Source organism: Podarcis liolepis (assembly GCF_965112155.1).
Source record: "Podarcis liolepis genome assembly, chromosome: 5".
NCBI classification, from domain to species: Eukaryota; Metazoa; Chordata; class Lepidosauria; order Squamata; family Lacertidae; genus Podarcis; species Podarcis liolepis.
In genome coordinates, this window is record NC_139556.1 from 58,004,875 (window position 1) to 58,028,667 (window position 23,793).

At 42.8% G+C, this 23,793-nt stretch overlaps 1 protein-coding gene across 3 annotated transcripts in view; it reads left to right on the forward strand.

Moving 5' to 3' along the window:
• Nucleotides 1-23,793, forward strand: part of CFAP43 (cilia and flagella associated protein 43) — a 49,085-nt gene that overhangs the window by 23,428 nt on the left and 1,864 nt on the right. For 2 of the 3 annotated variants that reach the window (XM_083504735.1, XM_083504736.1), the window contains exons 17-37: nucleotides 1,306-1,436; nucleotides 2,123-2,294; nucleotides 3,848-3,946; nucleotides 5,196-5,273; nucleotides 7,702-7,827; nucleotides 8,291-8,395; nucleotides 11,610-11,726; nucleotides 13,088-13,294; nucleotides 14,430-14,636; nucleotides 15,150-15,239; nucleotides 15,341-15,421; nucleotides 16,882-17,007; nucleotides 17,985-18,104; nucleotides 18,185-18,292; nucleotides 19,077-19,163; nucleotides 20,050-20,138; nucleotides 21,029-21,236; nucleotides 21,913-22,025; nucleotides 22,505-22,664; nucleotides 22,990-23,154; nucleotides 23,555-23,635. In XM_083504735.1, the coding sequence (XP_083360861.1) occupies nucleotides 1,306-1,436; nucleotides 2,123-2,294; nucleotides 3,848-3,946; nucleotides 5,196-5,273; nucleotides 7,702-7,827; nucleotides 8,291-8,395; nucleotides 11,610-11,726; nucleotides 13,088-13,294; nucleotides 14,430-14,636; nucleotides 15,150-15,239; nucleotides 15,341-15,421; nucleotides 16,882-17,007; nucleotides 17,985-18,104; nucleotides 18,185-18,292; nucleotides 19,077-19,163; nucleotides 20,050-20,138; nucleotides 21,029-21,236; nucleotides 21,913-22,025; nucleotides 22,505-22,664; nucleotides 22,990-23,154; nucleotides 23,555-23,635 (2,670 nt within the window). Of the gene's footprint in view, nucleotides 1-1,305; nucleotides 1,437-2,122; nucleotides 2,295-3,841; nucleotides 3,947-5,195; nucleotides 5,274-7,701; nucleotides 7,828-8,290; nucleotides 8,396-11,609; nucleotides 11,727-13,087; nucleotides 13,295-14,429; nucleotides 14,637-15,149; nucleotides 15,240-15,340; nucleotides 15,422-16,881; nucleotides 17,008-17,984; nucleotides 18,105-18,184; nucleotides 18,293-19,076; nucleotides 19,164-20,049; nucleotides 20,139-21,028; nucleotides 21,237-21,912; nucleotides 22,026-22,504; nucleotides 22,665-22,989; nucleotides 23,155-23,554; nucleotides 23,636-23,793 lie in introns of all 3 variants that reach the window. The other variant, XM_083504734.1, reaches the window with a different exon arrangement.

A 23,793-nucleotide genomic window follows, 5' to 3' on the forward strand; every position in this document is an offset into this window, starting at 1 on the left:
ATGGTGCAGATATAACCGTTAATCATAATTAAGATTGTCATGGTAAATATGCATAACTTGCAATCTGCTGGAACCAGAGGCCTTTTTTGGTATTATTCTGAAAAACCGGTGTAAGCCGGGGGGGGGGGAGTTGCACACTCTAGCTCCCCGCTCCCCCCCCCCATGCCTACCTAATCCCATGTTGAGCATAAAGGTCAGTTTAGGTTTTCTAAACCTGCTTTTAGAAGCTTCCCCACAATCAGAATCCTAGTTATCAGGGTTCCTGGTCGCAAGCAGGCTTTTAAGCACATTCAGCTGAGCATTCTGTGAGCCCTCCTTCAAACCTTCTTGTGAAACATGAGAAGTTTGTGGATGGCCTGGGTCTCACCAGAACATGCACAGACATTGAAGATGGGGCTGGTGTGCAAAATCCCCTACGCAGTGTTAAAACACAGAATAATGCCTATACAGAGCTAGGATCTTACTTCTTTCCAGGTATGAAAGAGTGAAGTGTTTCCTGCACTTTCAGAGCTTCATCTGCCACATCCATCAGTGAGAAACTCATGTGCATGTGACGCTCTAAATCATGGCCTTTGTCTCTAAATTAATATTCAGCTTTTCTCATTTAAACGTGAATATAGTGAACCACATACCTATTAAAATGGACATGGCTGCAGAATGTGTTTTAGATGCATTTATTTCTCTGTTGTAATCCTTCCAAAACTCTTTGGTCTGATGGGGTACAGATTACAACAATTAAATAAACTGGTCAAGTACTGACATAATGTTTCCAATCTCTCTTGTTTTAAAAATAAACTTTAAATTTTTTAAAATGAGAACAAAATGCAAACAACATTAAACATACTGATATAACTGGGGTGTAGTGGCGGAGGAAAACTAGAATGGATAAGATGAAGAGGAAGAAAAGGGAAAATGATACCCTCCATTAATTCATGTGCTGCATCTTTCATCAGTATCCAAGGCATCGGAAAATTACTTTATCCTAATCTTCTAAAATATATCTTCTCCACAAACTTAATTGGATCATTGGGGGTCTATGTACCGTCTCTGTTGTATTGATGTACTGTATATAAAAGAATTTAAACCAAATAGCATAAAAAACATCTGATTTAGATTCTTTCCTAGTTATTTTTCATTGATATGTAAGATTCTCAGAGAGAGCTGTATCCCGGATTCTACCAGCCCAATCTCTTCACCATAGTTAAGAGAATAAAAGCAGGTTGCGGAATCTCAATGTCCCTCTCTCTAGAAGGAATTCATTGACTATCAGGTAACAGTGGTATTTGTTCTCTCTTCCTGCTTAAGGAGGTTCTGACTCGTGAATACTGCCATTCGTATCATGGACAGGGAATCAGATCTTTGACATTCTCACTGGATGGCCAACATATTCTTGTAAATGGCATGCAGGACGGTGCACTTGTTTGTCTGAAATGGAAGTATGTATAAGCTGAAGAATGCCTGTATATGACATAAAACAGCCTTTCAGCAATTCCATTAGGCTATCGTTTCCTATTCAACAGAGCAATTTAAATACTTTTATATACTTATATCTCTATTATTTGACCCCAAACAACTAGTTTTATGTCAGCTAAAGAAGGGCAACTAAGGGTCTCTCCTGCTTTTTTTGGTAGGTGTGTTTTCTAATGTGTCATTTACAGTATACTGGATTTCCCCCACATTTTTCTGCTTTATTAGGTGTTCTGCAGTCCTTCCCAGTGTTACTATATTATTGCTATCTGAGTGGCAATGGGGGGTGGGACTCCAGCACCATAGCAAAAGAAAACCTGCATAAAAATTGTGAAGTTGGTGGTGTAAAAATTTACAGGATTTTGGGAGGAAGTAGAGCAACATGCAGTGAATGGAAATGGAAACTGCAGGTGCAAACAGTATTGAAAGTGGGAATGCATATAACCATCATGAGCACAAATCACCATGAATTGCAATAAGAAAGATGTCTGGAATGGCTCTAATTTAATTGGCATGGGCTGCTATCCTGACCGTTTATTTTTGAGCAAATAAGCATTAGATTTAGATATAACAATCTTTTGATCAGTCCATTAATTATGGTGGTACAACCTTACCAATTTCCTAGTTGTTTAATTTCTCTCTCTCTCTTTTGCAGGAAACTGGGAGAGCGCAAATCAAAGGACGCCACTGACTTTGGAGCTTACCTTCTTAGCAACGTACTCGGCAGCTATATTTTCCAAGGAAATGCACACCTAAAGACCATGCCAGAATGGGCAGTGGCATCAAGTCCCACATTTAAGTTATCATTGGATAGCATTTCTTCTCAGGTTTTAAGACTTTTTAAATATACTAGTGTGGTATTTGAAACATAGGTGCTATATAGATCCGTGATGTTCATGTATGGAAGTTGTGGATGAGTTACAGTGCATCCTCGATCTGTTGTTAGAGGATGTATGGAGAAAATGACAGATGAATGCTCTGGATAAAGTGATGTGATTGATGGAGGTCTTGCGTGAAGCTGCCATAAACTAAGCGTAGTAGGAATAAAATACAGAATTGATGAAGATAGATAGATATATATATATATATATATATATATATATATATATACACACACACACACACACACACACACACACACATACATATACATATATATAGGCAGGCAGAAAGGGCATAGGGAACTGGGTATGTTTGTATTCTCTTTCACTAGATTTTAGGACCATCTTCCTGTTCAGCTTATTAGAATGTTGAAAACTAGTGAAGACTGGCAGCTCACTGGATGACCCAGACCTGTATTGTCAAGTTGTTGGGGAAGACAAAATGAGATAGCCAGGGCTTGACATTCTTGCTCATCCCCCTTGCTGTGGTGACAACCATGTTCTGTTGACAGAGCTAAGCCTGAAGCTTCCTCCCCATACTGGAGCTACAGAGGAGGGAGCCCAAAACATGAGCAGGTTCTGCAGTATGTTTTAGATCTTCATTTCCCGCATACAAGCAGAAAGCAAAACAAATGGCTACCTTCATACTCTGGTTCTGGACAATGGAGAGGCTCGTGTCTGAGCCTTCTATGCAATTATAATGTCTAATGTGCTAGAGGAAAGAGAGCCCTGAATGCTTCCCCCAACCCTCAGAAGCTCTGAACTGCAGGGAATTGGCTGAGAGTTCATTTGTTCCTGACCTCATTTTGTGCAGCATGGTATCAAGGATAAAACCCCACCCCATGAGGCAGGGGCATGCCCTAATTATGAGAAGTTTGTGACTGGCCAACATGGCCACCCAAAGGATATTGACTCATTGCAGTAACCCAATGATAAGCCATTCTGAGCTCTTTGAAAGAATGGTAAGATAAAACTGATAGAGGCCATGGATCATCATTCAGTCCCACTTTGTATTGTCCTCCATGGCATTATGCATCTACTGTTGTGATGATGTTTTAGTAAATATAACGCTTAGTATAGTTCTAATCCATTTAGAAGCAAGGAAATGTGATGAGTGGCAAAGGTTTGTAGGGCTAGGCAGGCCCCGGACCAGCATAATAGTGAACTTAGTTTTCTGATTAGTTTCTATAAACAATCATTTTTATACGGTAATTGTAACAACCATGGTAGTCTGCCACCAGCATTGACAAATCTTGTTGGGAGTCTATGCAAAGCAAGCCTTATAATAATTATTTCATTTATTCAGATTTATTTAAATTTGCACTCTCCCATCCTATAAGAAAAATTAAGAGAGCAAATGTTAAATATCTTAAAATGAAAATTCAGTATACAAAATGGAAATAAAAAATACAGTACTAACACATTTTGGTGGCTGAAAATTCTGAAGATATATCAATAATAGGTCCTGTCTTTATTTCTTTTTTAATATAACATTGCAGAAGGCATCATTTATTGATACAACAGAACAAGATGAATACTTTCTTCTGACTCAAGCAAAACCTGAAGAGACTACATGGTTGGACCAGAAAGCAGAGATGGTAATTTGTCCAGTGCTGCAATAAAGTCTCGGTGGCAACTGAAATGTGTTTTGGTGTCGTGCTGCTCTGTTTTTAAAGCTGCCCCAGTATCAAAAAACTGGTAGAAATCACTTGGGAGTGAAAACCGAGCAGCTTAGGCTATGTATGTACCAATGCCCCTCTTTTCATTTCTGTTTGATTCCTCTTTAGACCAGTTTAGACATTACCACTCTGGTTGAAATAACATGGTTTGCTGAACCGGGAAGAAGCAACAAACTTGAGAGCCCACTCCTCTCCAGTCACTTTTCCTTTTGTATGCCTAACTGCCTGATTTGTTTGCTTTGACATCCAAACCTGCAAAACTGAGCCACAGTTTCCCAGTTTGGATACCATAGGAAATCATGTAGTCTGCTCCCAAATGAGAGGATTATGGAAAGGCAGGAGAGGGTGCTCAAATTCATAACAAATTCTCAGTCCAACAAACCAGGTTTTGTTGGAATGGGAATGTGGTGTCTGAACCAGATCTATGTATCAGAAAATTCATTTGCTTCTCTCAGGAAGTTTGCAGTCTGCACCATTAATAGCACAGGATTACAAGTGATTGGGACACTTACTGTCAAGCAAACCTGCTGGTTGGTCACCCAATCATTCACCACTGGCGCCTGTCCTTATTTCTGTTCTAGCCAAGTTTTTTGACTGAAACTACAGGCAGTAAGATTTTCACATTATAATCTCCATTAGAGCTTACCTGTACTTTATTTCATATATCTAGAATCACATTGTTAGTTACTTAGCAGCTCCCTCAAGGCATAGCATCTGTTCCTGGCTACTTCTTCTCTGCTCTTGGTCATTACAAAAAAATTCTCAGTCCTACCCCCGGAGCAATGTCATTTGGTGGGGGAGGCAGCCCTCATGTTCTTGTATTGTACATTTCATGTAAGCCAACTTGAGGATCTTTCTATATCAAAAAATACAGGGGTGCTTGAAGCAAAACAGGAAGTGCTGCACTGCTGCCAGCACCACTATACCTGCTGTGCCAATTTTGAGAGATCTCACCCGAAATCAAGCCAATGTCAGCATCACTTCTCCACTGGCAGATGTGGAAGGGCACCTGCAGGGGGTTTCCGCTGCCTTAAGTGGCGGCCTCACCCTGCCTGATTCAGAAAGATGGGTTAGAAATCAAATGAATGATTAATAAACAAACATCTTTTCCCCTCTCTCTCTCTCTCTCTCTCTCTCTCTCTTTGTCCTTCTCTCTATTACATCCTAGGCTATGAATGTGGAATCCAGAAAGTTTCATGGAAAGAGAAGAGAAGTAAAAATCAGAATTAGACAGCTACGCAAAAAGGTGTGTGTTGACAGATTTTCAGAAGCATTTTCAGGGCATTGCCCTTTAGCTTTTCCATAGCCATAGATAACACTGCCCATTTCATAGTGGCTTTTAAACATAGCTTTAAATCCATTCTCTGGAGACCCTTAACCTGAATAGGAACCATTATCCCCTAATGACTGGGAGCTAATATGGGCAGAAAAGATCAAATGGGTCATTTTCACAGAGTCAAAACTCAGTTGCAGCTGCATATAAAGGGCATTTAAGAGCAGACCCGCATCTAATGTGCCACTTAGGGAGGAATTTCAAAGCCTGCATCTTTATTCTGCATTTTATCACAACATACAAAAAGCGAGCCTTGCATATCCTGCAGCAATAACGTAGGCTGAGCAATAACTTAGGCTGAGGTTGCCACTCTCCAAAAGTGGAGAGGACACTTTTGGCTGGAGTCAGATGCTTATTCCAACTGTCTTGCACTTGGGTTTCCTTCTGCCTTCATGAGATTAGATAACAGTTTTGATGTGTTCTCTTTAAGGCTGATTTTATTACAGTAGGTAACTGGATGCCACTGTAAATGTTTCCATTTGGTTGCTGCTATGTGCAAGTGTTGATTACCACATAGACTGGCATGCTCATGTGGAGTTTCCTTATGCCAGTATCCTGTGTTTTGCTGCTCTACTTTTTATTATTTGATATATTTTATTATTACAATGGTTTCTGTCACTTATTTTAATGACTGCAGTTCTCCAGGGTGTTTTATAGCAGGAAAGTGTGATGAGAGCAACAATATCCTTCACTTTTGGTGGTGATGTGCCTCTGAATACCAGCTGCTGGGAAGCACAAGTCAGAGAGGGCTGTTGTGTTCAGGCCTGTTTGCATGCTGGCCTGATTATTTATACTAGTGAACATAACTAGGACCATTGTGGAGAATCTTCGTTTGACAGAACCATTCCAGGAGATAAGCAATTCTCACATGTTGTGGCCTCCATTAGGGAGCACCACATCATGGAGCCATTTTGCCCTTAGACGTTAGAGATGGCAGTGGTTGTCTTCAAAAGGGAATGTTGTCTTCTCAAAAGGGAGTGTAATGCCCAATAATAAGATCACGGGAGGCATATGGGTGAGTGTCCAAGCTGCAAGTAAGAGCAGAGCCAAATGCCACATATTGGAGTCAATGCAATGCAATGCAATAAACCCTGGAGAACTTACAGAGGCTGTAAGTCACTGTCATGGACATGACTTCCCACAGTCAAGATGAGCAGTCTGAGTGGGGGGATAGTCAGTCAGAAGAGGAAGAAAGAGACTTGCCTCTTTCTCAGCCAACCGAAGGCAGTGGATTACAGCCCCCCTTCTCAGAAGGAGGAGAGGCTACTTTATCAGTACAGTGAGAGCAGGCTGGATGGAGGCCAGTTGTCCGAGGAGCAGCCGTTAGTCACCTAACAGGGGAGGGGAAACTCTTAGTCAGAGGAAGAGGTGGGAGATAACCCTGAGAATCCCAGGGCTCACAGAAGAACAATAGTCAAGGAAATGCATCAATCGAAGAAGAAGAGGGGGGCGCTTTCGTGTTTCCTGTTGAAGGCGCAATTTGAGCTCAGATGCCTCAGCTTCATCTTGATGGACGGTCGCTAGTGTGAGCGGCTCTGAGGTTAATGGCTGTATACAATAAATCTTCTTGCTGATTATCTGAGCCGGCAGCCTGCCAGATCCTGACAGTCACATAGATCCCAAAGAAACAAAAATACGATCAGCGCATTTCCTTATTGAGATATTCCAGAACAATTAGGCAAAGAGGATGAACTTTTCAGTTATCCTATTAACAGTGTACAGTGGTACCTTGGTTTTCGAACATAATCCAGAAGACCGTTTCAGTTACGCAACGTCCAAAAACTGAAAACTCAATATGGAAGCCTCAATACAGAAAACTCAATATGGAAAAGTCAATATGGAAGCTGTGTGGCATGTTCGACTTCCAAGGCACATTCAAAAACCGAAGCATTTACTTCCAGGTTTTCGGCGTTCAAAAACCGAAATATTCGAAAACCAAGGTGTTCAAAATCGGAGTACCACTGTATTTGCACCAGTGGGACCGGCAGCACTTAACAATGCTAATCAAGTGTGTGTTTTATGGGTTCTAGTTGCAGAATTTGTCTGATAGCTCTTGGGGTTGCTTTTCCAACACCTGCATGGAGAAGGAGCAGTGTCTGAATCATTCCAAACTTTAAATGCACTATGTACCTCCTACAGTTTCATAAGTAGATATATATTTGCTGATATTAAAACATGGAGACGCAGACTTCCCAAATACTTCCCAAAGTGGAACCACTCAAAGGCTGTTTGGCTTTCTCATCCATGTCCACTGTATGTTTGGACAAGCACGTTGCACCTTCACTTTTTACAAACATATTTTGAGCCTCCCTCACTAATACTTTATCATTTAAAAAAACAGATTCAGGATATGATGTTTGAAAATGCAATGGTACCAAAAAATGAGATGCTGGAGCAATACGAATTCAATCTGGACGTAGAAGAACAAGACAGACAGCAAGTGCATAGTGAAGCAGAAGTGGCAAGGGTAAGGTGAACTTGTGGGGAAAGATTGCTGCAGAAGAGAAAGAAACATTGGGGACAAAGTAAAGAACTAGAACACAGGAACACCAAATGCTGGCCGAAGCTTTTAAAGTTACCTAAGGCAGGGGTGGGGAACCTTTTCTGGTTGATGGGCCAGATCCTTATCCCCCTACCCTGGGAGAACCAAACTTGGCAGGTGGCCAGCTGTATCCACTCCACCACCAATCAGACAAAACCCACAAAAATCAGCACACATTCTTATCTGCAGGCAGTTATCTTAACAGGACAAACAGACTGACACAGGCAAACAGGCCAGGCAGGGAGCAGGGGTCAGGGTGCTTCAAACCAGCCCTTTCCTACTTAGTCCTCCTGTAAGTTTGCTTAGCACATTCTAATATATATATGATTTTCATGTAACCTAGTGGAATTTGTATCCTTCTCATTTGTTTTTTCTATTATAAAAAAAGGTAAAGAAGGATATAGAGATGGAAAATCTGGCCAACAGCTATTTACGTGAGATCATCAAACAAGAGTGTTGGGATACCATGTTGGTTAAAGGGCGTTCAGTTAAGGTAACATTTATTGACTTTTTCTTTCAGCTTGGTCCTGTTGTAATTAAAGTACTGAAGTGAAGTAATTAACACAGCAATTCTATACATGGCTACTTGAGTTAAGGCCCTTTGCTTTCAATGATGCTTACTCCCACATAAGTGTACATGCAGGATACTGTCCCATGAGCCAGAAGATCTCGTGGACAAAACTCAATAAAATATTAATAGTAAAAGAATGGCAGCAAAAACTATTGCAATATGCAGAAATGGCGAAACTCACCCGAAGAATAAGAAATCAAGATAACAGAGTCTTTAATTTAGACTGGAAATCGTTTATTGAATATTTTAAAAATTATTGTGAACAGATACAATCATTAGCAGGATTAATGTAAAGACGTGCAGTGAGATAAAACCAATTTTGAATGTATGGGATAATTAATAATTAGGTGTAAATTAGAAGATGCAGTTAAGACATGAATTTAAGCAACTGCAGAAAGGGGGCGAGGGAGATCGAAATGGGGTATTGGAATTTGATGTAAAATGGGAAATGATAAGTAAAATTTATATAAAAAAGAGAAATCAGAATAAACATAGTAGGAGTTAAAAAAATAAATGAATGAATAATAACAAATTTGAAAACTATGCTAATTAGGAGAGAACTAGACTCAGTTCTCTGTCCAAATGACATGACAAGCTATGATAACTCAGAAGCAAAAGCTGCCAAACTCCTCCTCTCCATACATGAAGAGGGGGCTTGCTTTGGCTTGTTCCTGCTCATTCACATTGCACTAAATTGTAGTCTAGCAGGCTGTGCAAACACAGCCAAAATATTAGTTGCATTGTATCATATTGACTTAAAAATTCATACGTGGGGTTTTTTTCAGGCCAGAGATACTAATCATATCTCAGACAGAACTGATCAAAGGGGAGATTTTTTTTAAGGATCTAGAGAACAGGGCAGCCTAGAAAAGCTCCAGGGCCTTGGTGAAAAATGAATTACCGTATTTTTCGCCCCATAAGACGCACTTTTTCCCCTCCAAAAATGAAGGGGAAATGTGCCTGCGTCTTATGGGCCGAATGCAGGCTTTCGCTGAAGCCTGGAGAGCGAGGGGGATCGGTGCGTACCGACCCCTCTCGCTCTCCAGGCTTCAGGAAGCTCTGCGCAACCCTCGGGAGACCGGCTCGAGGGTTGCGCAGAGCTGCCTGCAATCCCGGGACCAGCGCAGCTCTGCGCGGCCACCGGGAGCCGGGGGAGAAGCTCCGCCCCGCTCCCGGTGGCCCTGCAGAGCTGCCTGCGGTCCTGGGACCAGCGCAGCTCTGCCCGGCCACCGGGAGCCGGGGGCGAAGCTCCGCCCCGCTCCCGGTGGCCGCGCAGAGCTGCCTGCCGTCGCGGGACCAGCGCAGCTCTGCCCGGCCACCGGGAGCCGGGGGAGAAGCTCCGCCCCGCTCCCGGTGGCCGCGCAGAGCTGCCTGCCGTCGCGGGACCAGCGCAGCTCTGCCCGGCCACCGGGAGCCGGGGGCGAAGCTCCGCCCCGCTCCCGGTGGCCGCGCAGAGCTGCCTGCAGTCGCGGGACCAGCGCAGCTCTGCCCGGCCACTGGGAGCCGGGGGCGAAGCTCCGCCCCGCTCCCGGTGGCCGCGCAGAGCTGCCTGCCGTCGCGGGACCAGCGCAGCTCTGCCCGGCCACCGGGAGCCGGGGGAGAAGCTCCGCCCCGCTCCCGGTGGCCGCGCAGAGCTGCGTGCGGTCCTGGGACCAGCGCAGCTCTGCCCGGCCACCGGGAGACGGGGGCGAAGCTCCGCCCCGCTCCCGGTGGCCGCGCAGAGCTGCCTGCCGTCGCGGGACCAGCGCAGCTCTGCCCGGCCACCGGGAGCCGGGGGAGAAGCTCCGCCCCGCTCCCGGTGGCCGCGCAGAGCTGCCTGCCGTCGCGGGACCAGCGCAGCTCTGCCCGGCCACCGGGAGCCGGGGGAGAAGCTCCGCCCCGCTCCCGGTGGCCGCGCAGAGCTGCGTGCGGTCCTGGGACCAGCGCAGCTCTGCCCGGCCACCGGGAGACGGGGGCGAAGCTCCGCCCCGCTCCCGGTGGCCGCGCAGAGCTGCCTGCCGTCGCGGGACCAGCGCAGCTCTGCCCGGCCACCGGGAGCCGGGGGCGAAGCTCCGCCCCGCTCCCAGTGGCCGCGCAGAGCTGCGTGCGGTCCTGGGACCAGCGCAGCTCTGCCCGGCCACCGGGAGCCGGGGGAGAAGCTCCGCCCCGCTCCCGGTGGCCCTGCAGAGCTGCGTGCGGTCCTGGGACCAGCGCAGCTCTGCGCCGCCATCCCGAGCGGGGCGCTAAGTCCCGCCCCCTCGGGATGGCGGCACAGAGCTGCCTGCCGTCGCGGGACAGCAGGCAGGTCTACGCCGCCATCCCGAGCGGGGCGCTAAGTCCCGCCCCGCTCGGGATGGCGGCACAGAGCTGCCTGCCGTCGCGGGACGGCAGGCAGGTCTACGCCGCCATCCCGAGCGGGGCGCTAAGTCCCGCCCCGCTCGGGATGGCGGCACAGAGCTGCCTGCCGTCGCGGGACGGCAGGCAGGTCTACGCCGCCATCCCGAGCGGGGCGCTAAGTCCCGCCCCGCTCAGGATGGCGGCATAGAGCTGCCCTCCCCATCGCCAGCCCCACAAGCTCGGGGGACAGCGGGGAGGCAGAGCGTGCCTTCCCACTGTTCCCCGACCTGGTTCTTCCAGCCCCGCACCTGGGGGGGGAAATAAATTTTTTTTCTTTATTTCCCCCCCAAAAAACTAGGTGCGTCTTATGGGCCGGAGCGTCTTATGGGGCGCAAAATACGGTATGCAATCTCTTAGTTTGTCTGGTCAAATTGTGGGAAGTCTCCCAGTCCCAACAGCCCATAGTTGTTGAATGAGAAAATCCCAGGTTCAATCCCTACTATCGCTAGGTGGGGCTAGGGAAGTATCCTGACAAACCTGGAGAGATGCTGCCAGAGTAGACAACACTGATAGGGGGACCAATGGTCTGACTCAATATGATAACTTCCCATCCTCCTGTGTAAGGCTTCTCCATATTAGCAGGTTATGACTTTGAAATCTTAATTTTGTTACAATTGGCAGGAGCTGGCATTTGGATTGTTGGTGTAAATTTTCAAATGAATGGACAGAGCTTGCACATGTCAATGTTAAAAATTTTCTTGAAGTAGCATGAAAGAACCTCACCCACAGAATCTTTATTTCCCTCTTCTCCACCCAAAAGGCCTTCCACTCATCCTGCGAAGTTCAGAATTACCCAATGAAAGAACAGAGTCCAGAAGAACAGTACATGTTGGAGAGAGTTTGTTATTTAAAGAAGATTGAATCAATAGATCTAAAGGTAGAATCTCTTTACCGCCACCAAAAATAAATCCCCATCCACATGTTCAGATTATATAATAACCCTAATGTTCAAGGCCATCCTCTTAGAGGTTTCCCATGCTGAATGAAGTGATATTGTTCATTATAAACCTTACACCTCATAATTTAGAATTTTGCTTTTAGAAATACTCCCTCATTAGCTCTATATCCTTAACCATGAATTTAAAACAATTGCATCTACTATGTGTCTGAGCAATACAGACAGAAAACTCCTATGAACAGTACATATGAAACATAGCAATTCATGTTAAAATACTCAATCTCCTTGGAAACATATAACATGTAGCACAGAAGTCAGTATTCCCGTGAGCTGATGTGCTTACCAGTTCTTCCTGGTAGTTGCCCTGAGATTACTGCTGCACTGACTATTAAATAAACTACTTTTGTCAGAGTTTAGCTCCTTGAATTCCTGCCTTTTTCATCTGAGAGGTTTCCATTAAACTTTTAGGGCCAAAACAGATTTCATGTTACTCATTAATTGCACGAGTAGCATCTGTGGTGGGGGCCACTTTGGATCAAAACAGTGGGATGGAAGAGAGTAGGACCTTGGTCCTGATCAGAATCCCTCCCTCCCTCCACCGCTCCGCTTTCCTCCAAATTAAATATCAGTTGGGGCTGAGGGTATGCAGGTCAGAACTGTGGAACTGGGGCCAAAAGGTTAAAATAAATCTCTCCCATCCTATAGCCCTAATTCAGATCAGGGCCCCCTGCAGCTCCCATTTACTTTCTGAAAATTTGTGGAAAGAGTTGTTGAATGAGAAATGTCATTTCTGTTTGAGGCCAAAGGCGTAACGTATACTATTATTAAGGATTCACTGTTCATCTCCAGAATTCCTCTTCATTATGCCCTTCCTGTATTTCTGCTTTTCCCATCCCCAAACACGAAGAACTCTAAATTAGACAACTGAGGCTAGTAGCAAACACCTGTAATCTGAGGCATGCATCTAATGAAGTAAGCTTGTCAAATACTCCTGAGCTATGTAAACTAATCAAATTTCCACAAACATTGTTTCTTTATTCTATTATTGGCATCTTTTCTTTTTCCATGAGACTCAAGAGAGGCTCCAGGGAATCCCCCATCCAAGCACTGACCAGACCCAGACATGCTTTGCTTCAAAATGTTTGCTTGCCATGTGCCTTCAGGCGATGCCCTGTTCACTTTGTTTTCGGGCGCTCACCTTGCATATATGTATATTTTAATCTGAAAAACTGGAATTGTTTCATGCCAAATTCTCGGATATGTGTTCTGTAGGATCCATATGATTTTGGCACCATGTGTTCAATTGTTCTAAGCTGCTGTGCTGTTTTATACATATCTAGCTTCGAAGGCAAATCGTTGAATTTGAATCTCAACCTTCAGTCATTGAAGGGGAAAAGACAGAGGAAGGGGAGAAGCAGGAAGAAGAAAAAGTAGATGCTCTGGTGGGGAGCCTGAGTTCACTTTATGGTGGAAATACATCAACTTTATACCACCAGCTAGAAGTGCACACTCGAGAGGAGAAGATTAATCAAATTCTATTGCTACGGGTAACTTTTTCATAGGTGTTTGCTTATTATTTCATTAACTATATCTAGTCAAAACTGCTCTTCAGTGTCCTCTGATGGGATAGGGGTTTTTGCTGCAAAACTGTTCATACTATCTTATTTCTTTGGAATTTTGATCCTTCATTTACTTGCTTTTTATACTCTCTTTTTTTATAAAAGGGAATGACAGAATGCAGGCCACATAAGCAACAAATGTGGCTGCCCCATTATCACAAATTTTGCTTGGAACCTGTTAATTGCTCGGAACATGCTAGAATCCAAATGATCAGTTAATAATATTGATCAGTCAGTTAATAATATTGATTAAGGAGAGTCCATCTTTGATACAAGGACTGAATAAGATTGTCTTCTAGCTATGTAGTTCTAGGATTCTATTCAAAGGATAGTATAGTATCCTTTGAAAGTCAGTAAATATGAAATCCCTTGTCAGCTTAAATTTATGTGGCATTTGAATGTGCTCTATCTATCTATCTAATAACCCATCTTTTCTCCAGGGAGCTCAAGGTTCTCCTCCTCCCCATAATTAATCCCCACATCAACCCTTTGCAGTAGGATAGGCTGAGAGGCAGTGACTGGCCCAAGGTCACCTAGTGAGCTTCATGACTGAGTGGAGTGAAGGCTCCTGCCTGATATTTACAGGCAGGGAGTTCCAAAGTGTAGGGGCTGCCTCACTAAAAGATTGATTTCTTACAAGTGTACAACAAATATTATGTGGCACCTGTAACAGTGCTAGTTCCATAGACTGAAGCGGTTGAGTGGGCATGCTGTTAGGAAATAATTTTATTACCACATTTGTTCCAGAGTATAAAACAAAGCTGACATTCTTTGTTGAAACAACTTCTGTTGGAATTATACAAGATTTTGAGCTTCACAAAGCTCTTTAAGCAGAATGAGGAAACTGAAATGATGCTTTTGAGTGTGTATTACAGTGGTACCTCTGGTTACAAATACTTCTGGTTACGAACGCTTCAGGTTCTGAGCTCCGCTAACCCAGAAGTAGCTGCTCCCGGAAGTAGCTGTCATTGTGGGAACTAGTCTACGGGTTTCATTATGTGGTTTAGAATTTTACCACATAGCTTTTGCAGTATTGCTGCCATCTTCTTACCTGTTATTTCAGAACATCATTTACAATGTGAAGAGTCATTTCAATAAGGAGTTTGATGCAGTCATCCGAATGAAAGACCTAGAAATTGCACGTGTTCAAGAAAGAAACGTTAGAATCGCAGAGATCCTGATGCAGCTGGAGCTCCAAGAAGAAATTTGGGTGCCAGTTCTTTCCGAGAAAGAGAAGCCAGATCAAGCACTGATCATTCTGGACTCAGAGGTCGAGTATATAAAATTCAGATCTTTCTTGCCTTGAACACTAAAAGTGCACGAGTAACCAGAGGAGCTGCATCCCTTCAAAGAGGATTGAACACATCTGGTGACATTTATCATGGCATATACTTTGGCCCTGGTATTCCTGGGCAGGCAGATGGGGTTACTTGCTTGAGTGCAGGGGTGGGGAACAGGGTCCAGATGCAGGCTGGATCCTGAGCTTCCCCAGCAGGCTGCTAGGACAGATGGGTGGGGCTGCCCAATTGGCTACTCAGTGTGTAATCAATCCCAACAAGGCTTGAGGTTCTGCTTCAACATTGTGACCTTGAAGATGTACCCCTTACTGTAGAATGTGGGTATTTTAGGGTATAGACTCTACAAGGCCATAAGAGAGTCCAGTATTGTTGTCAAGCAGGGATGCTAAGAAAATGACTGGTATTTAGCAGGTAGGGCGGGGACGGTGAATTCTCAGACAGCCTACTTGCTGAAAAAGCCGAATCTGAACGTTTTGTCTTCACAGATCAAAGTGGAAAAGTACTTGACCCCATTGCAGAAAGCAAAAGAAAAAATTATGTCTAGAGTTCACTATAAACGACGTCTTGCTGCTCAGGTAGTTTGGTGACAACAGGGTTTTATTTTCTAAACTTTTCACTTCTCTCACCTCATGCTCCATTTCTACATTGTTACGTCGTACTTTGTTCTCGCTTTCAGGAGGACAATGCAAGAGAGCGTGGCCTTATGGACATGATGAATGGAGTCCTTGAAATAAAAAAGGAAGATATTTTAAAGATGGTGAGTCCTGTTTTTATCGACTCATAGCTAAAGTAAGACTTCACATGACAACAAATAAATATAGCATTCATCTCATAAAGAGAGACCTTAAACACTTGTTCTAGGAAACTAATATCATTCAGCACTAAAAATAGCCCCAAAACTAAGCAGTGCTTAGATAGGTGGCCACCATGGAACTAAACGTATATCATGCTGCCTTGGGTTCTATGATTGAAAAAGGTGGGATGTAATTGTAAGAAAGTAAACAATACAAATAGATTGGAGAGGTAGTGACGACTCTATGGCTGGGCTTCCCCCTGTGGCATGATAGTGGATTAACTCCACTCAATATGCCCCAAGAACTCTCCACCCATGTCTTTTGTAATGAAATGTCACTTGTGTCCAGACTCAGACTCTGTGTGGGGAAAAAGCCCCTTTCACTTCAGGTAGCAGCAATAAGGCAAGTTTTTCCTATAACTGGATGCACAAGGCATCCCCAGTTGTCTTTCCCCCAAGTAATCAAAGTGTACCTAAGGGCAGAACAATAACCTCTGTGTCATGCAGCTAACAATAGATCAAGGACCCCAAATTTCACATTCCCATACTTATACAGGAAAACAGATATGTTGGTGTAACATGTGAACTAGGACATGGGTAGGCTTGATAACAGTGAAAATGACTTTGAAGAGGCAAAATGCTTCCACTTTTGATCACAAACCAACCAAAATTCCCTGTGACACCTGAACCTGGGAAACTGTGGTTCATTTAAACTATGGTGAGAACGAACCAGGATCCAAGTGCGGTTTCAAAACCTTGGTTTTCCCCCTCAAATTCTAGTATAAACTAACCACAGGTCCCCGGATTCACACCCGTGGGAGAGTGTTGTTAGTTTAAAATTAAAAGAAGCAGGTTTCAGTCTCCTTGAGAGTGTGGTATAGTGGAGAGGAACTGTGCAAACCTCAGGCCTACACAGCAACAGTTCATTGATTATTTCCATCATGATATTGAGTGTCACCAGAAAGTAACATTCTGAAATTCAAGGTATACATCCTTTAAGCCAGTGTTTTTCAACCTTTTTTGGGCAAAGGCACACTTGTTTCATGAAAAAAATCACGAGGCACACCACCACTGTGTGCGGAGAGGGAGATGTCAGAGAGGGAGATGTCAGAGCCCCGCTGCTCTATGGGGAATCGGATGAGAGCGAACCGCCTGTCCGCTCTCATCTGATCCCATCCGATCTGATCCCCACCCAGGACGGATGGAAAATAGGGTGGACACAGTCCGGCGCCCGCCTAGTGGGCGAAAATGTGACTTTTTTTAAAAAAAAATCTTTCAAATTTTTCCCACGGCACACCAGGCAACATCTCGCGGCACACTAGTGTGCCGCGGAACAGTGGTTGAAAAACACTGCTTTAAGCGTTATAATGTTAGTGAATATCCAGTGCTGTTTTTGAATCTCTCTCCCACTTTTATATATTCAGGAGATTCCAGCACCTGCTTTTACAGTAAAACAAGAAGCACTGTGGAATGAAGATGAGAGAAAAATATATAAAGAATATGAGAAGAAAGTTAAGGAACTGAATGAAGAGAGAGAGAAACACAGAAAGGTAAACAGAAAAAAGATGAGAAGGAGGATTATCAAGGTTCTCAGCCTTTAAAAAGTATTTCTACCTGCTTTAAGTAAATCCAAATCTAGTATGATTAGTTTGAAAGTTTATTTGATGAGGCAAAATGAAAATGTAAACCATAACTAGCTTTCCAAGAATTGGGTATTGTCATGTTGTTAAAAACTATCTTATCAGTTTTTTTTACTCAAGTTGTAATTGAACAGAGTGAATAATTAGTTATAAGTACAACAGTATTAGGTGAGAAAGAAAAATGACAATCTTTGCCTTGCATTTTTAGTTTGAGAAAATCAAGTTGCTATTCATGGCCTGTTTTCACAACTGGACAATTCACATTAAAATTAACTCGCTGGAAGTGAACAAGTCTTAATGTAGTGAAGTTCTCAGTCAGCTGGGATTACCAAGAAACCTCGTATTGCTTGACTTAAATGTTTCAAAGGAACAATTAATGTTGTGAAATAGGCCTAGAACTAAAGAAAATTGCAAACAAAATATACGGCATGGGATATCTTTAGGTTATTGGTAAACTGGATAGAGAATACATTAATCACATCAGAAATGGGCATATTTAAGCCAAACTGTGGCTGCTGAGAACACCAGCCTTTGAAAACTGGAGACAGTTGTCAGCTGGACCCACTGGCTGCCTTTCTTCATCAGTCTGGTTTTATTTCCTGGTTATTACCTCTTTATTGGTTAATTATTTTTGTTCATTCCCCACCCAGGGCTAATTACCTGCTAAATGACTAATAAGATAAGAGAGGATGCCATGTGTCTTCAGTGTTTCAAACCTGATTATTGCTGGGCTTGTTCTTACAAACATGAACATCTAGAATTTTACATGCTTTAAAAACAAAGTATCAGATTTTAAAAGAAGCACAAACAAAAAGTTCATTGAGCCACAATCTTACATATAATCTATATTCAAACACAGCACCTTTACCCCCCCTTCCACCCCTTAGATTCTGGACACTGAATTGAGGAAACTTCAAAGTTCTATTCAGGAAACTACACAATCCTTTGATGAAATTGTGACAAGGCTCTTTGAGAAAAAAGTCAACTCAGAAATGGTTATATACCAGGTGAGCGTCTGCATGTATTCACCAGTGCTACTTCCTTACAAACTACAGTCTGACTGTTCCTTTTTGAAACCTTTTCCCAGGAAGAACTCAAAATAACTAACCTCCTTTACTCACTACTTCTGGATGAAGAGCTGAGCACAAGAGAAGCTGGGCTCCATCACTACCTTAATAAAAAGAGGAAGGAAAAGGTATAAATAATTTTTGGAATTTGACAAAGTACCTGCTTCTTAATGGAATCTGCCCAACACTCTACAGTAATTCTCTCTAAAATATCTCCTCTTACTGAATAAGCCAAATACATAGATACCCCGGTACATAAAAGGTAAGGTAAAGGGCACCTGGACGGTTAAGTCTAGTCAAAGGCGATTGTGGGGCTGCGGCGCTCATCTCCTGCTTGGCAGGGGGTTGGACTCGATGGCCCTTGTGGTCTATTCCAACTCTATGATTCTATCTCGCTTCAGGCCAAGGGAGCCGGCGCTTGTCCACAGACAGCTTTCCGGGCCATGTGGCCAGTATGACTAAACCACTTCTGACACAATGTAACACTGTGACGGAAGCCAGAGCACACGGAAACGCTGTTTACCTTCCTGCCACAGCGGTATCTATTTATCTACTTGCACTGGTTTGCTTTTGAACTACTAGGTTGGCAGAAGCTGGGCTAGATCAATGGGAGCTCACCCCATTGCGCTGATTTGAACCGCTGACCTCCTGATCAGCAAGTGCAAGAGGCTCAGTGTTTTAGACCATAACGCCACCCGTGTCCTTTTTTACCCCTGGTGCTGTGCATGTTATGCCCTCCTTCTATCTGTTGATGGCAATTTAGTATCTGTGTGAGCATAGAAACTGTTAAAGAATGTCTTGAGTTTCAAGGACAAGGGGCTAATGTTTCTGGGAACGGTTGTATGTACATTATTGCTCACTTGACTTTTTCTGTTCCAAAAGCAGTCAATCATATCTACTTTTTTGGTGTAGGTAATATCTAATGAAGCAGTTAAGACATCCAGAGCAGAAGTGGACGCCCACAGAGAAGCCTATGACATCTTAGTTGTTGAAGACAAAGTAAGAACCTTAAAACCAGATCTCCAAACTGTTCAGCTGAAGCTGTAGGATTAAAATTCACAAACTCTGTTGAGATTACTTGGACTAAACTAATTTTACATTCAAGTAATCCAACTCAATTAAGTTGTCGATCACATGTAGATGTTCCATTCCTATGTAGAAATGGTCTGTTTTATAAGCAGTACTAGTGTTTTGATACTAAACTGCCATTGCAATATTTTGTGAGTAAATGGAAATAAATATGCCTAGATATTTGTGAAAAAATTCATGAGCTAAGACCTAAATAGCTAGAGATTGCATGGTCTTGACTGGTTTTCACCTGGTATTTCTTCTTCTCTCCACCATTCTTTCCATAAGACTCTGTTCATTTATAAAGCACCACCAGTGTATTTGGTGTTCTAAAATGTGTAAGAGGACAGCTCCCTATTGGTTTTTTGAATTAAGCTTGCTTTTCTAAAAATGAAATGTGAGGGCAATGTTGGCCTGAGATATATGAAATAAAGTGTTAAAATTATGCCTCTTCCCTACACTTTAACTGACTCATAAAGCTGGAGGTTGAGCTCAGGATTTGGGCACTGCTTCAGACGGATAGAAAGGTAAAGGTGAACAGTTAGCCTTGCTTTATGCCAGCCAGCACCTGGGCCTCAGGTTCCCCACATCTTGTTTATAGCATATTGCAAAGCTGCCTTGGTGAATGTCTAGATTCTGTTAATAACACTATATATTCTACTAAATAGTCAGCTTCTATACTCTGCAGCTCTATCTATGCAGGTTCTCAACTCCTTCAGTGTTTTCTATAGATCTTTCTCATGCAGGATGGTGCATACTAACACGGTTAAACTCAGTCTAGACTGACATAAGGTTGTGCTTTCCTCTTCACTGTTAGCTTATGGAACGTGGGTTTAGAAAGGAATTTTCAGATCTTCCCACTCATCATATTGATCAGCTATTCAAACTTTACAAACGTCGACCAAGGTAAGCATTCGTGTTGAAAGGAAAATACTTTTCCACGGGTGGCAGTGTTTTATTAGAAACAGTATAAATTGCTTTCAAAACCAGCAAATAGAACAGGATAGTAATGATGCCAGAACCATTATTATAAACTATCAGCTTACATTGTTCATCTTGGCAAACAAATAGTTCTTGCCTTAACTGGCACCTTTTTCCTTATTAAACTCAGTTCCATGCAGTTTTTCCCACATTATAGCTTGCACAACTAGTAAGACTCAGCTTGAGAATCTGTGAAGCTCAGCAGTGGCTAACCTGTGACTAATATTTTTGGGCTTCAACTCTTTCCAGTCTGTGGACAACATGGACAGTGGCTAGGGATTACCACTCCAGCAACTTATTTTCAGTGGCGTATTATTGTGGTTTTGAATAACTCTAGGACATCCTTGACTTTTCCTTTCACGTTTCCTTTTATCAGTCTCCTCATTTTGGGGAAGTTTCCTTTTTTGAAGTCAAAATTTGATTGAACGTATTGAACTTTCTTGGCCATTGTCCACTTTCATCTATGTTAAATATGATAGGACCATGGACACTGTTCCCAGTTAGTTCAACACATACATTTTACTTCAAGTCCTGGGTGCCATTTACAATTAAGTCACTAAGCCTCAAGCTGTGAAGGTGAGCAGTCCATACTGCCACCCCATTGCTCCATGGAAAGGAATGTAGGCTCTACTGCTGGTCAGTATGTGGAACTGTAAAAGTAAGCAAGTAAACAAGAAGGTAGCCAGTAATACCTACAAACTTTGCAAAAGAAATACAACTAGAAACAGTGATCTTAATGACAAGCATCTTTATTCTGAATGCATAAGCAACCTGTAGCAGAATCCTTATTTGTCTGCTCTGTTCCATGGCGGAAGAGCTCTCAGGGCGAAGGTTCCAGCGGATTCTGCTAACCCCTATGGTGAACGGCCAGGCTCTGCAGAGGCTTTAAAGGCTGCTCTTGCCCATTTAATGAAGGGCATTGACGAAATGGATGAACCTGAAAACAAACCTGAGGGTCTTGACCTTCCCAACTGGGAACGTTTCTGTGAAGCTCGGCGAGCCAAGGTGGAAAGTGAACAGATGGTAGGGAAAGTTATTTGTGCTGTGCTTTGAAAAATATTTTCATAGTTGAACAACATTCTGGTAATCTGATCTGAACTGAATGTTATACCAGAGGTCAGAGTTCCACAATGCTCACCTGGTAGGAAATGTATGGACAGGCTCTAATGATCCCACAAGGCAAGAAGCTCCTTTTTTATTCCTTTCTAGGCTTTGTATGCAGAGAATACATGCGCCAAGTCATCAGCATCACAACATCCTAAACACTCCAATAACAGGGTGAATAACAGTGGTTTAGCATGCTATGCTCTCAAGCTATATTACAAACACACGCCACTTTTAGCCCACAGGCTCCCAAAGTAGTGAGCAGCATCACAGTACAACAAAGGATACAATCGCAAGATAAGGGGATGAGGATAAAAGAAAGCCTTCCCAAGCTCATGAGCACTCTCAGCAATCCTACATCCCACACATGAGAAACCTGAACAGACTACAAGAGATACTAAACATGTTTACCACAGTTAGAGGAATTAAATGATACTCTTACCTCTGAAAGCATCCCAAAGTATTAAGTTTAAACTATCAAAAGGGTGGAAGATGCTTGCAGTTCTGCTAAAGAAATTGAATCATATATTCTGACTCTTGGCAAAGAAAAGGTTGAGTGGTAATGTGAACATGTTCTGCCACCCTGTTTGCTTAGGTGAAGCAAAAAGCACTGATACTTGCAGAAATGCAGACTTTCCTTCAGAAGAGGACTGAAGATGATGAGAGGCTACGGAATGACATTGAGCAAGTTTTTGCTGAGCTCAATCTGTAAGCTTGCTTTTTCCTTTTATGTTTACTGACATTGTGGTATTACAGCCTTAACAAAGGAAAGCTACATTGCAGTCAGTTCCACTGACTCCTATTGCTTAGTTTGCTTTAAAAAATATTCTATGCTAAGGCTAACTATGTAACTAATGCCACACCTAGTTTGGTCCTTGAAAGGGTTAATCCTCATTTTTAGCTACTAAGGTTCATAAGGTGCTGTTATGATTAATTCCTCCTTTAAATTCATTTTCAGGCCCAGACTAACCAGTATGCTGAGTGCTTAGACTGCAATCTTACACCCATCTTGGAGTAAACACAGTTATTTCTGAGTAGACATGTATAGGAATATACATTTGGAATATTGCTGGGAGTATTCCAAATACATTTGCCATAGTGTGATTTAGAACTATATATACCAGTTACTGTGATTTAGAACTATATATACCAGTTACTGAAAAAGTTTTTTCCCTTTGCAATTGTAGGCTTCGAGAGCAGAAGATGACATTTCAGCTAGATCTGATGGTCCAGTTTCTTTTTAAGCAAGGACAAGTAGAACTAGAGGGTACCAATTTAATACCAGATTACAGAGATGCTATTCTTATCAGCAGGACCATAATTGAAGAGCTGAACAGCGTAATCCGGGTAACTGGTCTTGTTTCAAAACTGAGTTTGTACAGATTTGCACTGAAATTCTAAATGGTGTATGCTGCACCCATGTAGTGTAAATGATCTCTGTGCTTTTCCCATCTTGTAGCCATTAATAGGGTAAGCCTTAATAGTGGGCGAGTGACTCAAAAGCCAACACATTTAATAAATGCACAAAAAGGACCCTTCATTGGAATGTGGCTGCAGTTTCTGTTTTCTCTCATTACAGCTGGGATTTTAGAATTCCAGTCGATAAGTTCTTTCAGAAGTAAATAATAAAGCTATATATGGAGTTAATTTCTCTCCTACCCTGTACCCCCAGGCTCAAGGAGAAAGGAAAGTTGCCAGCATGGTGGAAAGCAAAGATTTCCGTAAAGGGATATTTCAGCTGGAATGGGAACATAAAAAAATGCGGATGCAAGTGGATGATCTGAACCAAAAGGCTCGAGATATTCAAAAGCTGAATGTTACCAAACATCATCAGATTGTAAGTTATCGCTCCAGATTTTACTATAAATCGAACCAACTCTATGTTTCAGGAAAGTGATTTTTATTCAGTTGTTTATCATCTTTCATTAATTGGTGCATCTAAGAGTTCTACTCTATATGAAGTATGGTGTTCCTCCAGTGACATCTTACCCCAGGAATGGTGTTTGCGACTGGTATTTTGTGCATGTTCATTATTACTTCATAACTTTAGTATTGGCCATGCTACCTAAGTAAGAACTACTTTGTGTACTGCCCAAATCTTTTGGTTTCTCATACAAAGTCCTAACACACTATTGAAGAATACTTACACAAAGGGATTCAGTTTGCATTGGACAGCAAGGTTTAATGTCTGGAGCATCAACTCTGTTAGCTTGATTTTTCTCTGCTTTTAATCCCAGTTCTTAAATGCATTAAACTATGACAGCCGAGTGAATCATGAAGTCTCAATAATGGAAGGAACACTCAATTTTCTAGATAAGGTAAGCTCCTTTTGGAAATATGTGTATGGAGTGTCTGCCTATTTGACACACCCACCTTTAACTCAAAAGTATACAACCACCCTTACCATCCTTAGTTTTGGCACTACTTCCTTCTGGGTTTTGGCTAATGTCATTATTAAATAAATCTAATTTGCTTC